The sequence below is a fragment of the Dromiciops gliroides genome, chromosome 2 (assembly GCF_019393635.1).
Source record: "Dromiciops gliroides isolate mDroGli1 chromosome 2, mDroGli1.pri, whole genome shotgun sequence".
Lineage (NCBI taxonomy): Eukaryota > Metazoa > Chordata > Mammalia > Microbiotheria > Microbiotheriidae > Dromiciops > Dromiciops gliroides.
In genome coordinates, this window is record NC_057862.1 from 310,368,597 (window position 1) to 310,391,321 (window position 22,725).

At 45.7% G+C, this 22,725-nt stretch overlaps 2 protein-coding genes across 30 annotated transcripts in view; one reads left to right on the top strand and one right to left on the bottom strand.

Moving 5' to 3' along the window:
• LOC122740066 (protocadherin gamma-C4) overlaps positions 1-6,979 on the top strand; it is a 249,367-nt gene extending 242,388 nt beyond the window's left edge. For all 28 annotated transcript variants that reach the window (XM_043981874.1, XM_043981863.1, XM_043981860.1 and 25 more), the window contains one exon: positions 5,303-6,979. In XM_043981874.1, coding sequence (XP_043837809.1) covers positions 5,303-5,529 — 227 coding nt within the window. In that variant the 3' untranslated portion in view covers positions 5,530-6,979. The remainder of the gene's footprint in view (positions 1-5,302) is intronic.
• Positions 6,980-13,797: 6,818 nt separating this feature from the next.
• DIAPH1 (diaphanous related formin 1) overlaps positions 13,798-22,725 on the bottom strand; it is a 94,125-nt gene continuing 85,197 nt past the window's right edge. Inside the window, exon 28 of one of the 2 annotated variants that reach the window (XM_043984515.1) lies at positions 13,798-15,912. In XM_043984515.1, the coding sequence (XP_043840450.1) occupies positions 15,755-15,912 (158 nt within the window). In that variant the 3' untranslated portion in view covers positions 13,798-15,754. Of the gene's footprint in view, positions 15,913-16,936; positions 17,265-22,725 lie in introns of those variants that run through there. The other variant, XM_043984516.1, reaches the window with a different exon arrangement.

The following is a 22,725-nucleotide window of genomic DNA, read 5'->3' on the forward strand; positions in this document are numbered from 1 at the left end:
GGATCTTGGAGATCTGGGATCTCAAAACCAAGTCCCAAGGTGGGAGGCAATGTAGAGCACTAGACTTAGTGTCAGGATGACCTTAGTTTAAGTCCTACCTTAAACAATTACAAGCTGTGTGATCCTCAGCTTAATCTTTCTCTGTGTCAGTTTTCTCATCTATAAAGTAAGAGGGTAGGACTCTATGGCTATGAAGGTCCCTTCATACTTCTCAATCCTATTATCTATGATCTGTGACTAATTCAGGCTCCAGATACTTGGTATGTTGAGAGCACCTGGGGGGCTTTCTGGAGTCCTAGTGTATAGAAAATGGGATTGCAGTCAGAATGCTGAGGCAGGTTCCATGCCTCCCTGTAGCCCTGGTACCCTGGGCTCACCCTATGCCACACTTATATAGGATAGGAAGATGGCCATGGCTGCTTTTTCTTTTTTTTTTTTTGTGAGGCAATTGGGGTTAAGTGACTTGCCCAGGGTCACACAGCTAGTAAGTGTTAAGTGTCTGAGGCTGGATTTGAACTCAGGTCCTCCTGACTCCAGGGCCTGTGCTCTATCCACTGCGCCACCTAGCTGCTCCTCCTGCTTTTTCTTAATAACCTCCCAGGGAGGTGCTGGTAAATGTTTAACTGGCTTGAGGGGAGGGGAGGGAGAGGGAATGTATCCAGGACATATTTTAAAATCTAATCTGTATTATTAACATTTTCTTCATCACTTTCGTAAAGTCTGGACCATCAACAAAACAATAAACCAGTCCTTGATTTGTAGTGTTTGCCAAATGCCTGGGTGTAAATGTTCATGGGCAGCTAGATGGCACCTGGGAAGCAGTCAGGAAGACTTATCTTCATGAGTTCAAATCTGAACTCAGACACTACTAGCTGTGTGACCCTGAGCAAGTCACTTAGCCCTGTTTACCTCAGTTCCTCATCTGTAAAATGAGCTGGAGAAAGAAATGGCAGATGACACCAGTATCTTTGCCAAAACAAAAACAAAAATCAAAGATGGATTTTTCCCTCACAATTTGGGGGCGCCACGTTGGGCCCCCAAATTGTGAGGGAAAAATCCATCCTCTTCTCAATAATTCTCAGGAACTCAGCAGCGAGGTGACAAAGGCTTTATTTTCTTCTCATGAGAAGGAGGCACCCTAGTGTGCAGCTAGTGGGTGCCCAGAAAGGGGGCTCGAAGGCCCTGTTTTATACCCTAGTCCCTAACTCGAATGGACCTTCCCCTTTTTCATCGCTGGTCGGGGTTACAATCTACACGCAAAAACTAGTTATCAGAACGCAGTATTCCCATCCCTCTTCCTTGTATGGGCATAACTCAGGAGTGGACCTTATACTTCCTTATATGGATACAACTCTGGAGAGGACCTAGTTGAGACCAGGGCTCCTTGAACCATGTGACCTTGCTAACCTGAGGGGAAGGAGGGGATCTGAGACCTTTGTCCTACAAACAGGTCAGGGGAGTATGACTGACTGTTATATCCACATTGAGAGGAGACAATTACCCATTTCTCACACTACTAGCTGTGTGACCCTGAGCAAGTCACTTAGCCCTGTTTACCTCAGTTCCTCATCTGTAAAATGAGCTGGAGAAAGAAATGGCAGATGACACCAGTATCTTTACCAAAACCAAAACCAAAACAAAAACAAAATGGGGTCATGGAGATTTGGACACAACTGAACAGCAAAATGCTCACAATAAAAATTTAACAATAAACTTTCAGGAGACCAAGATGTTTGAGCTGGGTTCAGCAAACCCCAGGCTTGACCCCTCCTAATCTAAGTAAAACTCAGTGAGGCCACATCTGTCTGTAATGGAAGCTGGTCCCTAGGGAAGATGGTATGACAAGGATCGTGGAATTTAGAGCTGGAAAAAGAGTTTAAAGATTATCTATAGTCCAACTCCTTCCTTTTTTTGTGTGAGGCAATTGGGGTTAAGTGACATGCCCAGGGTCACACAGCTAGTAAGTGTTAAGTGTCTGAGGCCGGATTTGAACTCAGGTCCTCCTGACTTCAGGACCGGTGCTCTATCCACTGCACCACCTAGCTGCCCCCAACTCCTTCCTTTTACAGTTGGATGTGAAGGGTTTTGCAAACCCCAAAGTGCTATATAAATGCCAGTGATTAATATTATAGTTCAGGAAAGTGAGAGCCATAAAAAGGAAATGACTTGTCCAATTCCAGACATTGAGTATTTGGAAGAGCTAGGATTTGATTCAAAGTCCATTAACATCAAATCCAAGGGCAGCTAGGTGGCGAAGTGGATAGAGCACTGGCCCTGGAGTCAGGAGTACCTGAGTTCAAATCCGGCTTCAGACACTTAACACTTACTAGCTGTGTGACCCTGGGCAAGTCACTTGACCCCAATTGCCTCACTAAAAAAAAACACATCAAATCCAGAGCCCTTTGCATTATGCCTCAGTGCTTCAGGGTTTGGTGGGGGCAAGGAAGTAATGGTGACAGATGTGTCCAAGGTGAAGGACAATCCTGGTTATGGAGATTGAGGATATGGCTGGATTTGGGAGACATATTCAGGTCATAGACCGACTTGGAATCTCTGTGGTTGAGTATATATAGCTGCTATGGTCAAAGACTCCATGGGCAGAGAGCGTCCTGTTTGCTTTTAATAGAGATGTAAAAACCAGAGATGGAATTGGCATTCATGAGCAAATACTCCCCCTCAGTGTCCCATTGGAATAGGGGTCAGGGCTGAATTCAGAGCTGGGGCCCAGGGCCAGGGAAAGCTTCTGTCTCCTGTCAGGGCCCTATCACCTTGCAGCCTCCCAGGGCCATGACCCATGTGGGTTTAGGGCCCTTGGGAGTGAAGGGTGTGGTGAGGGTCAGACTCTTACTCCAGTGCCCGTTTCCCACATACTCAGCACCTCCAGGAGCTCAGCCAGAGGCCAAGCCCATGGAGCTGGGAGAAGGAGTAGGAGCTTACACTTTGGAGACTTTTTAAATAAACAGAAGGGTTAGTTGGGAGGGAGGTAGTCAGAAGGCTGCGGTTTGCAGCTCACACCGGTCCTGAGCCAGAGCCTCCAAATGGTTTGCTGAACATCCCATGCTCAGTGCAGCTGGACTAAAGGAAAGAGCAGGTCCCAGGCTGGGATCTGGGATCTGGGGAAACTGAATGGAGCTTGTGAGGTACCAAGGGTGAAAGTTCTACTTTCCTAAGTGCAGTTTCTCCACTGCCACCACTCACCATTAAGATAGATTCCAGGGGGCAGCTAGGCGGCACAATGGATAGAGCACCTGCCCTGGAGCCAGGAGGACCTGAGTTCAAATCTGGCCTCAGACACTTGACACTTACTAGCTGTGTGACCCTGGGCAAGTCACTTAACTCCAATTGCCCCACCCCAGAATAATTTTTTTGCGGGGCAATGGGGGTTAAGTGACTTGCCCAGGGTCACACAGCTGGTAAGTGTCAAGTGTCTGAGGCCGGATTTGAACTCAGGTTCTCCTGAATCCAGGGCCGGTGCTTTATCCACTGTGCCACCTAGCCACCCCCAATTTTTTTTTTTAAAGATAGATTCCGGCCCCCTCATTTTATTGATGAAGAAGTGGAAGTAAAATGACTTGCCCAGAGTCACACAGTTAATATACTTGTCAGAGTCAGGGCTCAAATCCAGGACTTCTGACTGAAATCCAGGGTTCTTTCTATTATTCCATGAGTCTCAGTTTCCCCTCTTATAAAGTAAGGCTACTAGTCCTTGCCCATGATGGCCCTTTCTGAGAGGTCACTGGAAGATAGTAAAGATCTAAATTCTACTGTCAGTTTAAGCACTTCCTTGGGTGTGTCTCTGCTTGTGTTTCTTCTCTGGGCCTCTGGCTTCCACAGTTTGTCAGTGAGTGTCTATTTGGCTCTGTTTGCCTGTTTCTGTCTCTGTCTCTGTATCACTCTGTCCCTATTTTTCTGTCTCCACTTCTGACCTCTCATTCCCACTGTCTGTCTGTTTCTCTGTTTTTCTCTTCTGTTTCTTTCTTTGTGTCTCTCTGTCTCCGTCAATCTGTCTCTCAATCTGCCTTCTCTATTTCATAAATCACTCTGGTGACTTTGGCCCTTCAGAGAAGCACAGCTCAGTTTGCTGTGTATTGCCAAACCTTCCCTTCCCCCTGAGCTCACACTCTCACACACACACACACACACACACACACACACACACACACACACACATTCCAAGATTGGAAGAGGCTGCTGGAGGGGGAGGTAGGAAGGAGGTGGAGCTAGGGGGCCAGGCTAGGATCCCAGGCTGAGCTAATTAGGAAAAACCAAGAAATGTCAGAATGAAAAGAAAAGAGGAAGGGGGTGGAAGGAAGACAAGGGGGCCATCTTAAGGAAAGAAAGAGTGCGACTGGCTTTTCCCAGACACCTCCTCTCCATTCTTGGGAAGGATTCCAGTCCTCAGGGAGCAGGGGCAGAGGATTGGTGAGCCTCAAAGGGTTTGCGAAACCTGAGATTCAGAGAATAATGAACAGAGGCTGGGGAGAAAAGGGACAAGGAATGTCTCCATTCCCCTCCTCATTTGGAGCAGGTTTTCTCTGGAAACCTCTCTTGTCTTTCTTTCCCAATCCCTGGTTGGTGTCCCAGGATTACTCAACCTCTCCAGCCTTAGTCACCATCCTCATCCCCTTTCTTTGGCCAGTCCTTTTTAGTCATTTAATCTTCACAGCACTAGGAGACTCAGAAGTTACCAGTGGAACCAGGGGGAATAAACTGGAAGGACGGGAGAGTTAGGACTCCTAGGTTCTGGTCTCCCACAATTTCATAATCTCCTGAGGGGAGATGTCAGGATCCCGAAAGGAAGGAAACAAAAGCATTGATAGAACACCTACTATATGCCAGGCATTTTGCTTAGAGCTTTACCAATATTCTCTCATTTGAACCTCACAACAACTTTGGGAGGTGGGTGCTACTATTATCCCCATTTTACAGTTGAGGAAACTGAGGCAGGCAGAAGTGAAATTATTTGCTCAGGGTTGCACAGGTGGTAAGTGCTTGAGTGAAAATGTGAATTCAACTCTTCCTGACTCCAGGCCCAGGGCTATCCATGTTACCACCTAGCTGCAGATAAACCCAGGTCTGGTTTCAAGTCCAACACTCTCTGCTATGTGATAAATATGTGTCTCTCCTAATGATCTAGTCCAGCCCTCTCATTTGAAAGATGAAGACAATCCAGTGGCTTTTACTGCCCAGAGTTGTGAGCCGGGGAGTATGGGTTGGGGGAGGAGCAGCCAGCGGAGCTAGGTTGGGAAGGTTCCAGGAGCTCCAAAGTCACATTTCTGATTCTTCCCCTTTCTCTCTTCAGAAGCTGCAGATGGAAGTTCAACCCTCGGGGGTGGTGCTGGCACCATGGGGCTGAGTGCCCGCTACGGGCCCCAGTTCACGCTGCAGCATGTGCCTGACTATAGGCAGAATGTCTACATCCCCGGCAGCACTGCCACGTTGGCCAATGCCGCTGGGAAGAGAGATGGCAAGGCCCCTGCAGGTGGCAATGGAAACAAGAAGAAATCTGGCAAGAAGGAGAAGAAGTAGGGTCAGCATTAGGTCCCAAGCACAGGGCCACAGGGCAAACCCCCTCCCACCAATCCAGCCTCCCCCCAGTTCCCTGAACCCTCAGAATGTAGGGGATCACCCCCAGGCTGATGGTGGGAGCGATGGTGACCCCCTCCCTCTTGGGAAACACAAATAAGTGCCCTGTGAATACCCCCTTCTGTGCCTCCAGAGGGATTGAATATGCAAAGGGGGTACTGCCAGGAGTCCCCAACACAAATGCTGTACCCATGGGAACAGTGCAGATACAGAGATTCATATATAACTTCCCTCCTCTCCTCCATCCCTAGCTTAGAAGCCCCAGTTACATTTTGGCTTCCCATACTTTCCCCTCTCCCCCCTCCCCATCAATTAGGTTGACTCTGTCTCCCACTCCTAAACCTCTAACCTCCCCCTCCCTTCTTTTGGATATTATGGGTATTATGAGACCTTAGGCTGAGTGGCCTTAAGATCTGGGGAGTGGGGACAGGATTGTGCTTTTCTCATACCTGTGGAGAGTTGTGGGAGCCCAGTGACCTCTCACTCCCACTTTCTAAACCAACTTCAAATATTTTAACTTCTCTACTTACTCTATTTTCCTCCTTACCCAACCCCCATTCTTCCAGTGCCTGAAATCATGAGTAGATCACAGGTGCTTGGGGACAAATGTAATCATCATCCCCACGACCCTGACATGGACTGGGTTTGGGGAAAATCTTCGTCCCTCAGCCTCCACCCAAGGCCCCAGTAAACAGGGATCAGGGTTGGGTTATGGGACCATTCTCTTCAGAGTTCCTCATCTCCTATTCTTTCTCTACCCCTCAGCAAAAGAATCCATTGCATGTTGGGAAATAGCATGGCATGGTGGGATGAGTAGGGAGGGCTTAGGGAGGGGGGGGTGGGGAACCTTTCCATTAGAAAGACAAATCTTTGGTCAGGGTCTCAAAGGAGGAGTTGTGGGTCCTCTCACTACCAGCTCCTACTAGTTACTGGTTGGGCTCCCCAAACTAATCAAGGCCCCATATTGTATAACTGTCATGGGGCCAAGCATCCTGTGGAGGAGAGCTCTGGATTGGGCCTAGTCACCTGGATGCAAAGCCTCAGGCTTCTGGCTCTGGGGAATGTCATCTTGGCCATAGGGGATTTAAAGGGAATCAAATGGCATCAAAGTGAGATTGAGCTCTTGGGTCTACTATATATGTATATGGGGATGTGTGTGTGGCTGAGAACAAATTGAAAGGGAGGGGGGGAGAGAGGGGAGGTAATTCAGGCTAGGTCAGATGGACATAGACAAAAGTTGCCAAGGGCAATCCAGGCCTATGAGGACTCTTACTCATCAGATTAAGCAGGGTCAGTATAGGCCAGTTCCAGGGCAGTTTGACCAGTACAGGAAACCACACTCTTCCCCCCCACACCCCCAAAGCTTCTGCATGACCGTCAGACATCACGCTCTCTATCCCCAGACACTAGGAAAGAGACCCAGGAGCAGAGATACAGATAGTCAGGGGAGGGAGGAGGGGCTCTCCTGTAGCTCCCCGTGAAGTCTATATTCCCTCACCCCCTCAGGTGCCATTGAGTCTACTTTGCCATTCCCTACCCTTTTCCAGAATTTCCTGGAGCCTGGGTAGTGCTTCCCACTGCTTAGATCTCCGCTTTCATTTTGTCCTGCCCCTGGCCCAACCGGGGCTGCCCTAGTCCTGTTTACACAGAGGAGCCCCTCCCACATTTCACCACTCTTTGGTATAGTGAGTAGTGCCCCTGACCGCAATCCTTGAGCTGGCGTAGAGTTAGCCCGCGTGTAGCTAGTGTTGTGTGTTTGCTTCTGTGGTGACAAGCGGGCAGCAGTATCGGGGCTCTGGCTCTCCTGCTCCCGCTCGGTCCTGTGCTGTGCTTTATGCTGTGTTTGTGTGCTGCAGCTCCCCCTCCCAGCCCCCCAGTCCCGCTTTCCCAGTACTGACCTCTGTGCCCCTTCTATAGAAGCTTCTCTCGAATAGCCACGTAGCCCCCCCACCCCCACCCCCATACACGCAAGTTTTATACTCTAATATTTATATAGCTTTTTTTCTTTGGGAAAAATAATAAAATGGTTTCTTCTGAACTGTTTGGTCCCCTGTGTTTCAATGCAAGAAGAGATGGTCGGCATGTCAGCCTGTGATGAGAAGAGGGGGTTGTGTGTACCATGGGGTTGTTAGAGTATGTGTAACTAGGTGTGGTGTGTGATTGTGCACATGAGTGTATTAGTGCTGATGTGTGTAATTGGGTGTGGTTGTGTGAGTGTATACTGCGATTTTTGTGTGGATATGCGTCACTGTGGATGTGTAATTAGGTATGGGGTGGTATACTTGTATCTGTGTCTCTCTGTTACATCTCCTAGCACCGGTATCTAGGCAAAAGAAGAGGCTTGGGGGAGGGGACTGGAGCTGGCTGGCCAGGAAGCCACGAGTGTTAAGGGCTAGGAAGTCGACTGGGAGGGGGGAGGGGAAAGAGGGAATGGAGAGGGTCCTCGGCTCTCTCCCTCTCTTCGCTAAAAATAAATCTCTGGCTCTAATATGGCTGCTTCCCGGGGAGCAGGGCGGAGTCACTCAGCATCAGGGGCTGCAACAGTGTTTGAGGGGCTAGGAGGCAAGGGGGCACAAAACTAGCCTCCCTCCTCGCCCTCAATCAGGCAGCCCTTACCTCAATTTTCCGATTTGCAAATTCCACCCCCGCACACTCCCACTTTCCTCATCCCCACTTTCTCCTCCAAAACTCTGCAACCACCCCTCCTGAGGTCGAGGGTCCCACTGCCCAGATCCGATAGGATTAGAACATCCGCAGGAAACGTACATCACCCAGGCACAGCTCTCTGCTGCGCCCCTCCCCCTCCCCCACCTTCTGCCGCCTGGTTTTTTTCCATTCACTCTCCCTCTCTCCTTCCTTTTCTATCAATCTGTTTCTCCCCCTCTCCCTCCCTTCCTCTTTCCCCTCCTCTCTCCAATTCTCCCCGTAGCAACATTTGGATTCCGAGGTTGTTGCTGCCCGAGATGCAGCAAAAACACTGAGAGGGAGAGGGTGGAGGGTGGGGGGAAGGGGCTGCGAAGACAAATACAATCATAGGAAGGAGATCTGGGCTACCCCACAAGCAGGGGAGAATGCTCCCCCCTTTCAGTACTTAGCTCTCAGTCCCATCTCACCCTTCCCAGCACCCGAAGTGCGTTGTCATGGAAACCCAACCTTCTCACTGAGTTTCTGGGAGCAACTGCCTAGGGTGGGCGGAGTGTATAACTAGGGTGGGAGCCTGGATTTGGCTCCTGACAGCTGGGCAAGGAGATGAAGGCGGTTCTGCGGGTTCTGGATGCCTGGGTTCTATTCCTGGCAAGGCTGCAGACTGAATGGGTGCGTGGGCAGCTGTGGTCCCCAGATTGGTATGTGTGCACAAAAACATAAAGAGCTCCTTGGGGTCGAGGAGGGAGAAAGGGGGAGCAGCCCCTCCCTCTCCCAGCTACATTCTACTTCACAGACCAAGGAGCCGCCTTGCCCACAGCTCCCACACCTCCCATCAGGATGGGCTATAGACATTCAGACTCTAGGGCTATTTAAAGGGCTTTATTTCTAGCCCCAGCACCAGACTGAAGCTGCTGTCCTGGTCTCAGACTTCTTGTCCCTAAGCTAGACAGGGAAGGTCAGGAGGTCTGAGGGCTATGTATATACTATCACTTCCTAGCCTAGAATTTTTTTGTCTCTCTCACATTTCGCTAAGGCAGGAAGTTTCCTGAGCTTTTATCTGGGCGGGGGAGGGGTCCGCAAAAAAACCCAGACAATGAATGGCTTCTGGGTACATCTGAGGTTCAAGTTTCTGGTGGGCACATCCAGAATGTATTTGTCAGTGACCAGAGGTGGGGGAAAGAACAAAGAAAGGGCACAGTGCAATTGTTTCACTTCCCCTGGGCACTGAACAGAGTTCTCAGGGCTTTATAGCTAAATGGCTTTTTTTCCTCCATTCTCATCCTCGACCTCTACGCAGCATTTGACACTGAGCACCCCCTCCTGGATACTCACCGAGTTGCTGTAACTGCTCAGGCATAGTCCTCCTTACCTTTTGTATGGATGTATCCCATTGCTTGGGCCTGGGATCTCTCCACTCTCCAATTTCTTTTAGTGATCTCATCAGAACTCATGGATTCAGGGATCATCTCTATGAAGATAACTCCCAGATCTACCAATCCAGCCCTTATCTCTCCTGAGCTCCTGCCGATCGTTTCTAATTGCAACTTTGCCTGGATGTCCCACAAGCATCTCACATTTAACATGTCCAAAACAGTCCTCATCTTTACTCCTAAACCTACCCCATTTGCTTACTTCACTTTTTCTTTTTTTCTTCTTTTTTTATCATAAAAGTATTTTATTTTCTAGTTACATGTAGAGATAGTTTTCAACATTTGCTTTCATAAGATTTTTAGTTCCAAATTTTTCTCCCTCCCTCCCTTCCCTCCTCCCTCCCCAAGACAGCAAGTAATCTGATGTTCTATATGTACAATCGCATTAAACATATTTCTACATTAGTCATGTTGTGAAAGAAGAATCAGAACAAAAGGGAAAAACCTCAAAAAAGAAAAAAACAAACAAAAAAAGTAGAAACAGTATGGTTCAATCTGCATTCAGATTCCACAGTTCTTTTTTTTCCCGGATGTGGAGAGCATTTTCCATTATGAGTCCTTTGTAATTGTCATGGACCATTGTATTGCTGAGAAGTGCTACTCCACTTTCTTAGAGCTGACCTAAGAATCATCCTGGATTCCTCATTTTCTCACTACCAGCTCCCCATATCCAATTTCTTGTCAAGTCATATGTTTCATAACTGCAACATCCTTTGCATTTGTCCCCTTCTCTATTTACACAACTACCCTAAGTCCAGGCCTTTATCACTTCTTGTCTGCACTATTACAAACAAACAGGCAAACTCCTCTTTAGTCTCCCTGCCTCAAATTTCTCCCCTCTCCAATCCATACTCTGCCCAGTTGCCAAATTGATAAGTTCTGACCATGTTACTCCTTCCTATGTACATAAAGCTTTCACAGCTTCCCACTGTCCATAGGATAAAATACACATTTCTCTGCTTGACATTTCTATGGAAGGCTGTAAACACATCATGATACGATTTCACTCTACCTTTCCAACTTGATTACTCTTGACCCCACACCACAATCAAACTGGCCTCCTTGCTGCTCCATACACATGACATTTGGCCTCCCATGTCCATGTCTTTGCATGGGCTGTTCCCCACCCTAACCCCCAAGGTCTAGAATGCTCTCTTTCTTCTATGTTTTGGAAGAGGACTTTATCCCAGTTAAACATTTGTGCACAAACAAAACCAACACAACCAAGATTAGAAGGAAAGCAGAAAGCTGGAGAAAATCTTTATGTGTCTCTGATAAAGGCCTTATTTCTCAAATATATAGAGAACTGAGTTCAACTTATAATCATACAATTCATTCCCCATTTGATAAATGGTAAAAGGAAATGAACAGGCAGTTTTCAGCTGAAGAAATCAAAGCTATTTATGGTCATATAAAAAAATTCTCTAAATCACTATTGATTAGAAAAATGCAAATTAAAACAACTCTGAGGTACCACCTGACACCTATCAGATTGGCTAATAAGACAGAACAGGACAATTATAAATTTTGGAGGGGATGTGGGAAAATTAGGATACTAATGCATTGTTGGTGGAGTTGTGAACTGATCCAACCATTCTGGAGAGTAATTTGGAACTATGTTCAAAGGGCTATAAACTGTGCATATCCTTTGATCCAGCAATACCACTGCTAGGTTTATATCCCAAAGGCATCCCCCCAAAAAGAAAAAAAAGACCTATTAGTACAAAAATATTCATAGCAGTTCTTTTTTTGTGATGGCTAAGAATTGTCCATCGATTGGGCAATGGCTGAAAAAGTTGTGGTTTATGATTGCAAATAGGATTGTTCTATAAGAAATGATGAGCAGGATGATTTCAGAAAAACCTGGAAAGGCATGAACTGATTTGAGTGAAATAAGCAGAAATCACAGGGGTGGGGCACAGAAAGAGGTAAACATGAGTTAAAAAGCAGGACCAGAAACTAAGAGATGAGAGTACAGGCCAGGACACAGGCTGAACTATTCCAATATCCCCTTCCAAAAAACTTTAAAAGGATGACTCAAGTAAAATTTTGAATTGAAAAAGCCAACAAAAGGTCAGAAGGAGACATTTTTCTAGCCTACGACACCTTAGGAGGTACAAAAGCAAGGTCTGTGCCACTAGGGTGGGTGTAGGCCCTGAACCACAGCAGGGGCCTTGGAGTAAGCCACAGTAGCAGCAATAACAACAGCAGTGGCATCAGGAGCTCTCAGCCCCAGATTCCTTCTAACTGCTCTAATAATGGTAAAGTTCTTAGAAGTTACTGCCAAAATAATCCTTCAGATCTGACCATTTCATTTATTCTTTTTACTCCACCATCCAATCAAGCTGGCTTACTCTATGTACCCAGGACCCTCCATACCTTTTCTCCATCAGTCTTCTATACACTCTTCCTTTTGCCTATTCAATTATTACCCAGTCTTACCTGATCCCCCAGAAAGAGACAAACCTCTTTAGGTCTCACATAGCACTTCATTTTGTGACGGTTGTATACGTATGAAAGGCAAAAGGGTATGATAAATAGGAAAGTCTTGGGTTGAGAAGCCTTCAAGTCTCCTCTGAAACATACTTGGCTATGTGCTCATGGGATAAATCACAACCTCTCAATGCCCTAGGCAACTAATTTACAGATGAGCTGTCAATCTGCATCAATCTACATCAAAAGAGTTTCTACACTGGGAGCTCTCTATATAAATGAAATCAAGTCTGGACCAGGTCCCTGCCTTCTTCCTCCAATCTCTGCTCCTCCAAATTGATCAGGTAATGTGCTATTAGTAATATGTTTGTCTTATCCCAAAGAGACTACAGGCTGATCGAAAGCAACTAATCATCTCATCTAAATTCTTGTTTCTCCTTCAGTACCTAACACTTTATGTTCTACACAGCACTTTAAAATTTGTTAAATGAATAAACGTCTATAAGATCATAGGATCTTGAACCGGAAGGGACCTTAGGAATCTAGTCCAATCCTTTCATTTAGTGGAAACTGAGGTAGAGAGAAGTTACTCTATTGCACATTACAAAATACATTCTCGAACCTCACAGTTAACATTCTTCATGATTCAGCTACCTAGTAGTAGTATTTCAGATTGCTCACTCCTCTTTCCCAGACTCTATTGTCTAGCCAAACTAGATTCCTAGCTATTCCCTGATCTCACTCCGGCTTCTCCTGCCTGCTATCCATAATGTCCTTGTCTGTCTGTGGAAAATCTTGTCTTCCTTTAAGGCTTAGTAAATGCTACCATCTCCATGAAGCTCTCACTGAAAATGATTTTAAAACAGTAGTTCTCAGGCCACGGGCTAAGTTACTGCTGCAAGGGCTCTGTGAATTCATAGTGAATGATGTAAGCATAAAAAAATAAGCAAACATACTTTTTATAGACTGATGAATGAGCTGTGATTCCACGGGTGGAGGGAACTCCTAGATCTATACCTGCACTGCAATTTTCAATCTAAAAATTGCCTGGAACCCTGAGAAGTTAAGGAATTTGCTCAAGGTCACTCAGCCATCCACCACCACCAGGTTTTCCATAATCTGAAGCTGCCTCTCCACTTATGACTAGAGGTGTCGAACTCAAGGTCCTAAGTGTATGACCCTAGATTAAAATGTAATTGGAAATGTCTAACAAAATAAAAAGACAATACAATGTTAATTTGTAGTTTTTAAACATCAACATGTTACCCAAAGAGATCCATATCTATTTGAGTTTGACACTACTTGACTAGGCCAATCTTCAGGATTTTTGTGAGGTCCAAGTGAGTATCTACACACATAAAGGTTTTGGGGTTTTTTTTGCAAACTTTAAAGTTTAATATACATTCATTTATTAATATTCTATGCTATGCTGAATTCATTTGTGCACATCATATCCACCCATTAGATTTTAAGCTCAAGCACAGAAATTCTAATTTTTCATACCTGTATTCCCAGACTTGTAGTCTTTGAACACAGGAGGTATTTAATACTGTCCATATGAATTGGTGCTTGGGAAGCAACAAACTTGATACTGACCCAGCAGAGGGGGAAAACCCTTGGATTTTCTCAAGTTGACTGGGAAGGTAAGGTTGTATATTTGGGGCATGGTAGGCCAAAACCTCACAAAGAAAACTGAAGTGAATACCGTTCCAATGCTTTATTAACAGTTTGAAACAAATAAATCCAACAAATCAGAGGCGATGACATGTCCCAGAAGCCCAAAAGGCGAGGGAAATAGATTTGTATCTTGCCCTTTATTTATTTATTTTTTTTATCAAATGCATCTTAGCAAAAGTGATTTAAAAAAAGAAAGGCTCAAAGTCCAAGTGTCAGCCAGCGGGGAGGGACGATGAGAGTAGCAAGTACTCCCTATACCACAGCCTCTAAAAAAAGTTCTTATAGCAGTGGCTGTATGTTGCCCCAAATTCTAGGCCCAGGATTTTGGACCTCCCCAACTCCCAGAATTCCCTTTCTACTACCCTTGAGGCCTCTAGATTTCTTCCTATGGCCCTTCCTCCTAACCATTTCTCTTGTCCCAGGAACTACCATTCCTGGGATTAAACTTAGAGGGTCCCACTCTCCTCTTCTTATCTATGAATAAGAAAGTGAAGGGGACATGAGGAGGGCAGGGATGATCCCCTATATTTGGGAATTCTAGCTTTATCTTGCTAGGGGATATGGCACAAAATTGTATCCAGTGCAGGGCACAGTGCCTATGGAGCCTCCTCTTCACATGATTCCACCCCCCTCCCCAAACTCTTAATCTGTACCTCTCTCCTCCCCCATGGTGCCCAGTTAGCATTTGCACATTTGGCTCTTCAAATATATTAAATTTATAAAAAAAAACTCAGCAGTACCTGGGTCCTCTCGGCTCCTTGGCCTGGCCTTGTCTGGTCAGGGAAAAGGTACCAAGCCATCCACAGATCTCAGAAATTGATAATTCACAACTATTGCTTGGGACTTAGAATTTGAACCTGCCCATCAGGACAGGTTCAGATGAGGGCAGTAAGATGGGTCTTGGTCTCTGGGGATAAGTGAAAAGGAGAAATTCTAAGAACTCTCACATTCAGGATGGAGAGGGGGCAGGGAGCAGGGGTGGGTTTTTTGTATATTTTCTAAAAAACAACATCTTATACAAAAATAGATCCATTTGCAAAACAATTTCTTAGCCAGGAGGCTCTGCCTCCCCTTTCCCTGGAGACTTGGAGAAGGCAGGGGCCTTGCGCAGCTATCTAACAGCTGAAACTTCAGGTGGGGATGAGCCAAGGCCCTAAGAATAACAAGGGCAGTGGGTAGAGGGGCAAGTGCAGAAGACAAAAGGTTGGAGGGACAGTAAGCAAGGACACTCAGTTAAGCTGAGGGTGTGGGGAGGCTGCCCTGTCCAGCAATGCCCAGACTCTAGGGTCATTTTTCCTTGGGTGCTTTAGTTCATGCCATAGCTGGATAATAGTGGTCCAGTTCTTTTTGCTTTGTGAAGCTGGAAGGAAAGGTCCTTCCCTGCGGGTGGGGTGAAGGTGGGAGCTGCTCCTCTTTAGAAGCAGCAGCCAACACCTCACCACAAGCAATAAATATCAATAGCAAATGGAGAGAGGGAGAAGAAAGCATGAATGGCAGCAACAATAGGAGATGTAATAAGAATATGGTCAGACAGTTCGAGAGCCCCATGCAGTTCCTAGGGCTAGAGAAGCCACAGCAGGGCACAAGACAGCAGAAAGAACACAAAACCAGCAAGATTGACCTTGGGGTAAGCCCCTTTGGAGCCAGGGACTGAGGAAGCAGGTTGGGCACCGCCTGAGATGTGGCATCACAATAACAAAGGAAAAACAGTTAAGAGTTAAGGCAGCATAGATGGTCCCTGCTTTGGTAATGCAACAGCCAGTGCCGAGTGGGTGTCCAGGCCTTCTTCCACGGTGCCCTTTCCTTCTGGCCTCCAGACAGCTGAAGCTGTGTATGCAACACGGAGAGCAGCAGGCCAAAGAAAGGAGGCAGGGAAGGTCGGTTGCCATAGAAGAAATCCCACTTGACCCCTTAGATTCATGCTGCAAGGCAGGGCTGCCATGGGCTCAGCTGTCCAGCCAGTGTTACTGCCAAGCCCTGGCCTAGCTGGCACGACCAACCAATTCTTTATTTTCATCGTTTATGTTCCGGGCTCCATCACTCATCTTGGGCACCTTAGCAGAACATGCAGTCATGGCATCATCCTTTGTCAGCTCTGAGGCGAGGAGAGAGGTGACCGCACATCCAGCCTTCCTGTTGGCTGTAAAGAAGAGATGTGAGACCCTGTCTTAGGAAAACCCTTCACCCTCTGAGACAGAGATCAGTTAGGGCCTAGGCTAATGTGTGTACTGCTCTGGACACAGAGACTACTTTAGAAAGGGAGGACCTGGATCATGTAGAATAACAAGAGTCAATAGTGGAGAGGACGCATCTCTTGGTGAAATAAGGACGACAAGATGGTCAGGTGAGGGACAAGAGAATTCAATCCACCTTGGTCACAGTTGGATTCATTCAGCTTGGTGTTCAGCTAGTCACAGCCAAGACTGCACCCCATACCCTGGAGTGGCCAAGGATCTCCCACATCCAGAAACACTGGAAAGGGCTGGGCTTTGCTAGTACATGCACACCTTGTATCCAGATGACTCTCTCAACTGCTCCCACCCTCAAGAAAAATACAAAATGAAACAAAACAAAAAGACCTACACACTTCATAGCATCCCATCCACTCTGTGGTGAACAATGTGATCCTGAAGCTGTGGCTCTTACTTCAAGATAAGCCTGGAGTGAGGGGTAGGGCAGATCGGTTTGCAGACTACAGAGTGATCATTAGGTGGATCCTATAAAGCAGGGGTTCTTTACCCTCTGGCAGTCTGGTAAAGCCTATGGATTCCTTCTTAGAATGTTTTTTTGTTTGTTTGTTTTTGGGTTTTTGGGGCGGGGCACTGAGGGTCAAGTGACTTGCCCAGGGTCACACAGCTAGTAAGTGTCAAGTGTCTGAGGCTGGATTTGAACCCAGGTCCTCCTGAGTCCAGGGCTGGTGCTTTATCTACTGCACCCCCAGAATATCTAGCTGCTCCCCAGAATAATGTTTTTGAATGTTTATAACTGAAGAAAGGAAATGTTAAAAATCATGGGCTCCAGGGGCAGCTAGGTGGCGCAGTGGATAGAGCACCGGCCCTGGAGTCAGGAGTACCTGAGTTCAAATCCGGCCTCAGACACTTAACACTTACTAGCTGTGTGACCCTGGGCAAGTCACTTAACCCCAATTGCCTCACTAAAAAAAAAAAAAAAAATCATGGGCTCCCTGAAATTTGCCCACAGACCCTTACTATGGACTCCAAGCTAAGATCCCTGTTATAAAGCAATCTAAGGCCCAAAGATTATGAGGTTCCATTTCAGTTGCAGCCCCCAAAGCTGCCATTGGTATCACCCCAAATCCTCACGCCAATGACCATAGACAGCATCCTCTCTCCTCCTGCTCTATCCACTGGAATTTCCAGATAGGCTCCTAGGTCTGCAGGGCTTGTTTCTCACGGCTTCAGTGCCCCTAGGACACAAAGGCGGCTCTTCACTACCACATCTCTCTGCAGCTACTGTCCCTTCCCACGGCCTCTAAATACAAACAGCATGTATTTGGAAATATGTATGGGAAAATGGGTGAGGTCAGGGTAAGACAACACGAAGGATGTAACACAATGAAGCAGCTGAGGGGATCAGGGTAACAACAGGTAAAGAGAACCTGAGCAGAGCAGAGCAGACTTTGGTCTAATCTATGTATGAAAACCTCCTAGAATTTCTAACCTCTCTGGAGCAGCAGAAAATCTTTATTTGAGGAAGAGCCAAAATGAATTAGAAAGCCCAAGTAAGCACTGTCCTCTCTCTTCCTCTTTTCCTGTGATGAGCTCTTAATCTTCATCATCACCCAAACCCACTATTCATCTCACAAACAGAAACTAGCAATGAGGAAAGTCAGAGCAGGGAGCACACATAACACGGCCCCAGCTCATCAGGTCATAAGTCTCCTTTTCCTCTTCCACTTACTGGCACAAAATACTGTCTCACAAGAGGGGAATGAAGAGGAAACACACTTCCCAATAGCAGTTCTCTAATATTCCAGTTGGCTGGACTTGCGTTTTATCACTTCTTAGGTAGTGTGGGGCATAAATACTTTAGGACTTCCACAGATAATGAATCTTCTCTAGAACTGGGTCTCCCCCCTCCCCTACCTCCCACATGCCATGTTCCAACAAAGAGTTGCCACAGGAACCAGTCTTCAAATTGCTGTACAAGATAACCAAGTTCCTTAGAAGAAGGGACTAAGTTTCTGGTTTATAAATACTGTTTTTTTCTATACACATTCCCTATCCATTTCTTCTCTTCCACCTCAGGTCCCAGGAACCCTTTTAACTTGCAAAACTGCCCAGAATTATTTGTCACCCTTTTCTTTGCAGTTCTTTTTTGTTCCTCTGGCCCAATTCTCATTTCTAGAGGAGAGAGGCTCAAAAACCACATCATTGTCTGACTTGAGGCCAACCTCTAGCAGTGAGGTAATGCTCTTATGAGAGCATTTTTGTTATAGATCTGGAGGACAAGACACAAGTAAGGTAAAATTTCTGCCTCTAGGCCCCCAAAAATAAAGGCCAGGCTTAAAGGGATAAATAACCTAATTTCTGTCAGGTGGTTTTGAGCAGCTATTGTAGGGAAGATAGGTCTGGTCAAAATAAGAAATAGGAGTATAGGGGTCAAAGCTTAAATATTGAGCCATCTTGAAATGCTTTGTTTCTCATTTTCTTTCTCTATAAAGCAAGACTGCTGCCTCTGCCCAGGAAAATGTTTGTGGACAACCCCCAATACTCACAGATGTTAAAAAACACCTGATGTTTATAGATTGGCTAATACCTACTCTGAAGTCATTTTAGGAGTTAATAAGGGATCTTCAATACTCTTTTTTTTTGGCATGGGGCAATGGGGGTTAAGTGACTTGCCCAGGGTCACATAGCTAGTAAGTGTCAAGTGTCTGAGGCTGGATTTGAACTCAGGTCCTCCTGAATCCAGGGCTGGTACTTTATCCACTGCGCCACCTAGCTGCCCCCGGGGTCTCCAATATTCTCTATTTAATGTTAAAAACCAAAGCACTAGGAATGGACACAATGTAGTTCAAGGTCACCCAGCAAGCTAATAATATCAATTCTGGCAACAGAACATGAACCATCTTGTCTGTTGTAATAATGCTGAATAGCTTGAACAGCCAAGGTCAAGGTGACTGCCCCATCCCATTCCTCATTAGCTAGTTGATTCTAGCTCAGGGGAAACTAAAGGCTTGACAAAGGTACAAAGAAGTAATCAAATGTATGAGAAGGTTCTCCCTTATGTAATTTTATTCAAATAAACAGATAAGTAATGTTATTACTGATAAGAAAAGTCAGAATGGGAAAAAATAAGCAAGCAAGAAGCAGCTACACAATGTTGGGGATGGGAAAGGGTTAATGAGATGGGAAATGGGCTTTATAGAACACAGGACGGGAACTAGTTAAAGGAAGGGAGCCTTTTAATAAGTTCCCCCAGGGAAGAGGAAACTAGGACAGATGGGACAGTCATAGCCATACTAAAAATTTCATTCATGTCCTAATAAATTCCTAATTATATCTATTGTCCTATTTTTGCTCCATGTGTATTCTCTTATCAGAATACTCTAAAAACCTGAAAAAATTAAAAGTCTCATTGAGGCACCTTCAGTACTATCTCCTAGTTTTATCTGAGGGTAGAAAAGAGACCCTTCTGGACTATACAGGAGTCTCACTGTCATTTTCTGTCTAGTTGTGGCCAACTAGTAGGAGCTGAGAGAGTTAGGAAGTAGGGCTGGTAGTAGAGGAGGAAGGGAAGAGGGGGATGGCTTTCTTTCTTCCTTTGACTCTTGTGCCACTGAGCAGATGGCCAGTACAAGAGGCTACAATTCAGACACTGAAATAAAGTTGAGTCACTAAAACCACAAATTGACTCAATCATCATCCCAAAAGAGTTCCTGTAGGACAATCGCAGAGATTCTTCCCCTCTACACTTAAGCTATTGTTCTTGAACACTGCAGAACACAGCAGCCTGGGCTCTGTTTTTAATGAACTGGCCTTGAAAGTCCCCCTTTCTCCCTCCTCGACCACTTCCCCCCATAGCCAATAAAGGGCCTTTGTATGGTGGTCACTCCCTAGAGGCCTGTAGATTTGTTCCATTCCTTTACATTCTAGGGAAGAGCTGTTGCTGTCTTTGAATAGGGACAGCTGCCTCCCTGAGAATGAGCAGCCACAGAGTGAGCCTGTGAGGAAGATGTATAAGCAAGGCCTCTGTTCAAGGCAATAAGCCAGAGGATGCAGCCAAAAAGGCAAGCAGTACTAAGGGGCCTCTGAAACCATAGAGGGAAGATGTAAAACCATTTCAAAGGGTGAAGCTTATTAATCCTTTGTATCCCCCTATACTTCTTGTAACTAAACATCCACAGAACTTTTACAGATGAGAAAATTTGAGGCCTAGAGAGTTAAGTGCCTTGTTTTAGGTAACACAGCTAGCTAAGAAGTAGAGCTGGTCCTGGAACCCAGGACTCCTGATCACCAATCTATTGTGCTTTCCACTTTAACACTTAAGAGTTCTATCCAAGGGGCAGTTGGGTGGTACAGTGGATAGAGCACCGGCCCTAGATTCAAGAGGACCTGAGTTCAAATCCGATCTTAGACACTTAACAATTACTAGCTGTGTGACCCTAGGCAAGTCACTTAACTCCGATTGCCTCACCAAAAAAAAAAAAAAAAAGAGTTCTATCCAAGTGTCACACTTCTCTCAAAAAATGGGAGACCTATTGACCTTCATGAGGATTTCTGACAGATTTATTCAGTGAGGGGCCTGACCTTTGGATAACACTATAATTGTATGGAGGTAGAGACAATTGACTAATGAAGTGTAAAGAATGGAAGTCATTGATGATTACAGGACAGAGGACCATCAAGTGGCATCACCATACTTGTCTATGTGATATGAGTTCTAATCCATGCCTACTCTCAAAAATACGGTTGTGCTCCAGGATAGAAACAACTCACCTTCTTGTACCCAGTGTCTGATTCTTCCTGTAACCTCTTATACAGGAAGACCAAAAAGAGCTGTCAACTAATTCATTTTCCATGGAGGAACTAAGGCTCCAGTGAATGCTCCTTCCTCAGCCCTTGAATCTTGGATTCTTACTCCAGCAAGGGGCAGAAAACAGAGCCAAGGGAATCCACCAATGCTCTGAATATCTACGCAGAGGAAACATTCAGGAAGCATCTGGGATTCCAGTGTATTCTACTAGACATCCCTCTCTAGGGTCAGATGGGAATTCCCCACAGAAGCCTGTAGCCAGCACACTCACAGCTGAGAGTGAGAAAAAAAATCTGAAGGGCACTGCATTTAATGGTTTGAGATGCTTATCGTGGGGCTACAGTATACCTCATGTGATGTGTAAATATTACTGTCTACAAGTTGACAAGAAAAATACCATTAGTCATTACTTAAGTCTATAGGCAACACTGATTCAGTCTGCTCTGCCTTCTTTCTACCCAAACACTCATAGCAAAACACTCCACCCAAGGATCACATCCATTAGACCCAGGCTGAGAAGAGCCAGAAAATGCTTAGGAAAATTCTTTCCCCTCCTTATCTCCTTGGCTCTGTTTTCTGCCCCTTGTTGGAGTAAGAATCCAAGATTCAAGGGCTGAGGAAGTAGCATTCACTGGAGCCTTAGTTCCTCCATGGAAAATGAATTAGACCATCAGACCAATAAATTTCACCTCCACTTCAGGCTCTGGGGATTCTATTTCTTAAGGAACATAATTGGGGTTGGGGCTGTGCAATATAAGCAGGAATTCTAATATCCAATTAAATTTTCTAGTCATTCCATTTCTGGTTATCCAAGTGATGGTAAGGGAAGGTAGACAGTTCTAATCCAGCCAAAGGAAATCAGATTTTTGAATTAGAAGTCTATTGGGGGGGGGGAGAGAAGCTAGGTGGTGCAGTGCATAAAGCACCAGCCCTGGATTCAGGAGGACCTGAGTTCAAATCCAGCCTCAGACACTTGACACTTACTAGCTGTGTGATCCTGGGCAAGTCACTTAACCCCCATTGTCCCACAAAAAAAAAAAAAAAGAAGTCTATCTTGCAAAATATGGATTGGGGTTAAGTATATCTATTGCTGTAGGCCCACTTCTAGTAGCTAAACTCTCTAGTTTGTAACAGTTATGTCATGCTCTAACTTGAATGGAACTGGCTATATTAATTCCTGTGGCAGTATGTACATAGGCTCCATTCCTCTTTTCCAGGATGGTTCCAAGATTAAAGATGAGGTCAGGCGGGACCACAGAATGTCCAGAGAGCAAGCAGCATAATACCTGCCTCTTTAGTAGTGAGGCTATGGCTAAAGGAAGCCTTCAGCTGCCCTTTCCTCCCATTCTGGGAAAGAGAACATGATTCCTAAAACTCAGTTGCTCATACATCAAAGAATCATCAAGCCTGGGAAAACATCTTCATCAAACACAGTGATGCATCTACAGACCTGGTGCCTCTCTGTGCTGAGAAGAAAAAGAGTAGGAGCCCTAGCTATCCCCCCACTTTTGATTAGGTCTCTTTGTTTCCCTCTATTTTTCTTGTTATTCATCTTCTTCCCATCCTTACCTGAACAATATCTCACACCCCCTTTATTCTTTCCCCCAGGGACTCTATAGTTTAATGGTATACACTTAAAACCACCAAAGGCTACTTCTGGAGCAGATAACTCCCAAACACAGGCATGAGACCCTGTGACTCAAGGGTCCACCTCCTACTCCAGCTCTGAATTTTGAGTAGTTCTTATCTGTTCCTGTCTTCTCTCAGATATCTGATCATTTCACTCTCCTCATCCACCCTAATTCTGACTACACATAACTCCTAATGTCCACAGAAACAAATTGCCTTCCCTCTGCATCCCTAGTTCTAGATCTTTGCTCCAGGAAGGGAGAAGTGAAACCAAAGTTCTCCTCCAAGTCAGCAGATGAGCTCTGGGTGTTGATAACCAGATGAC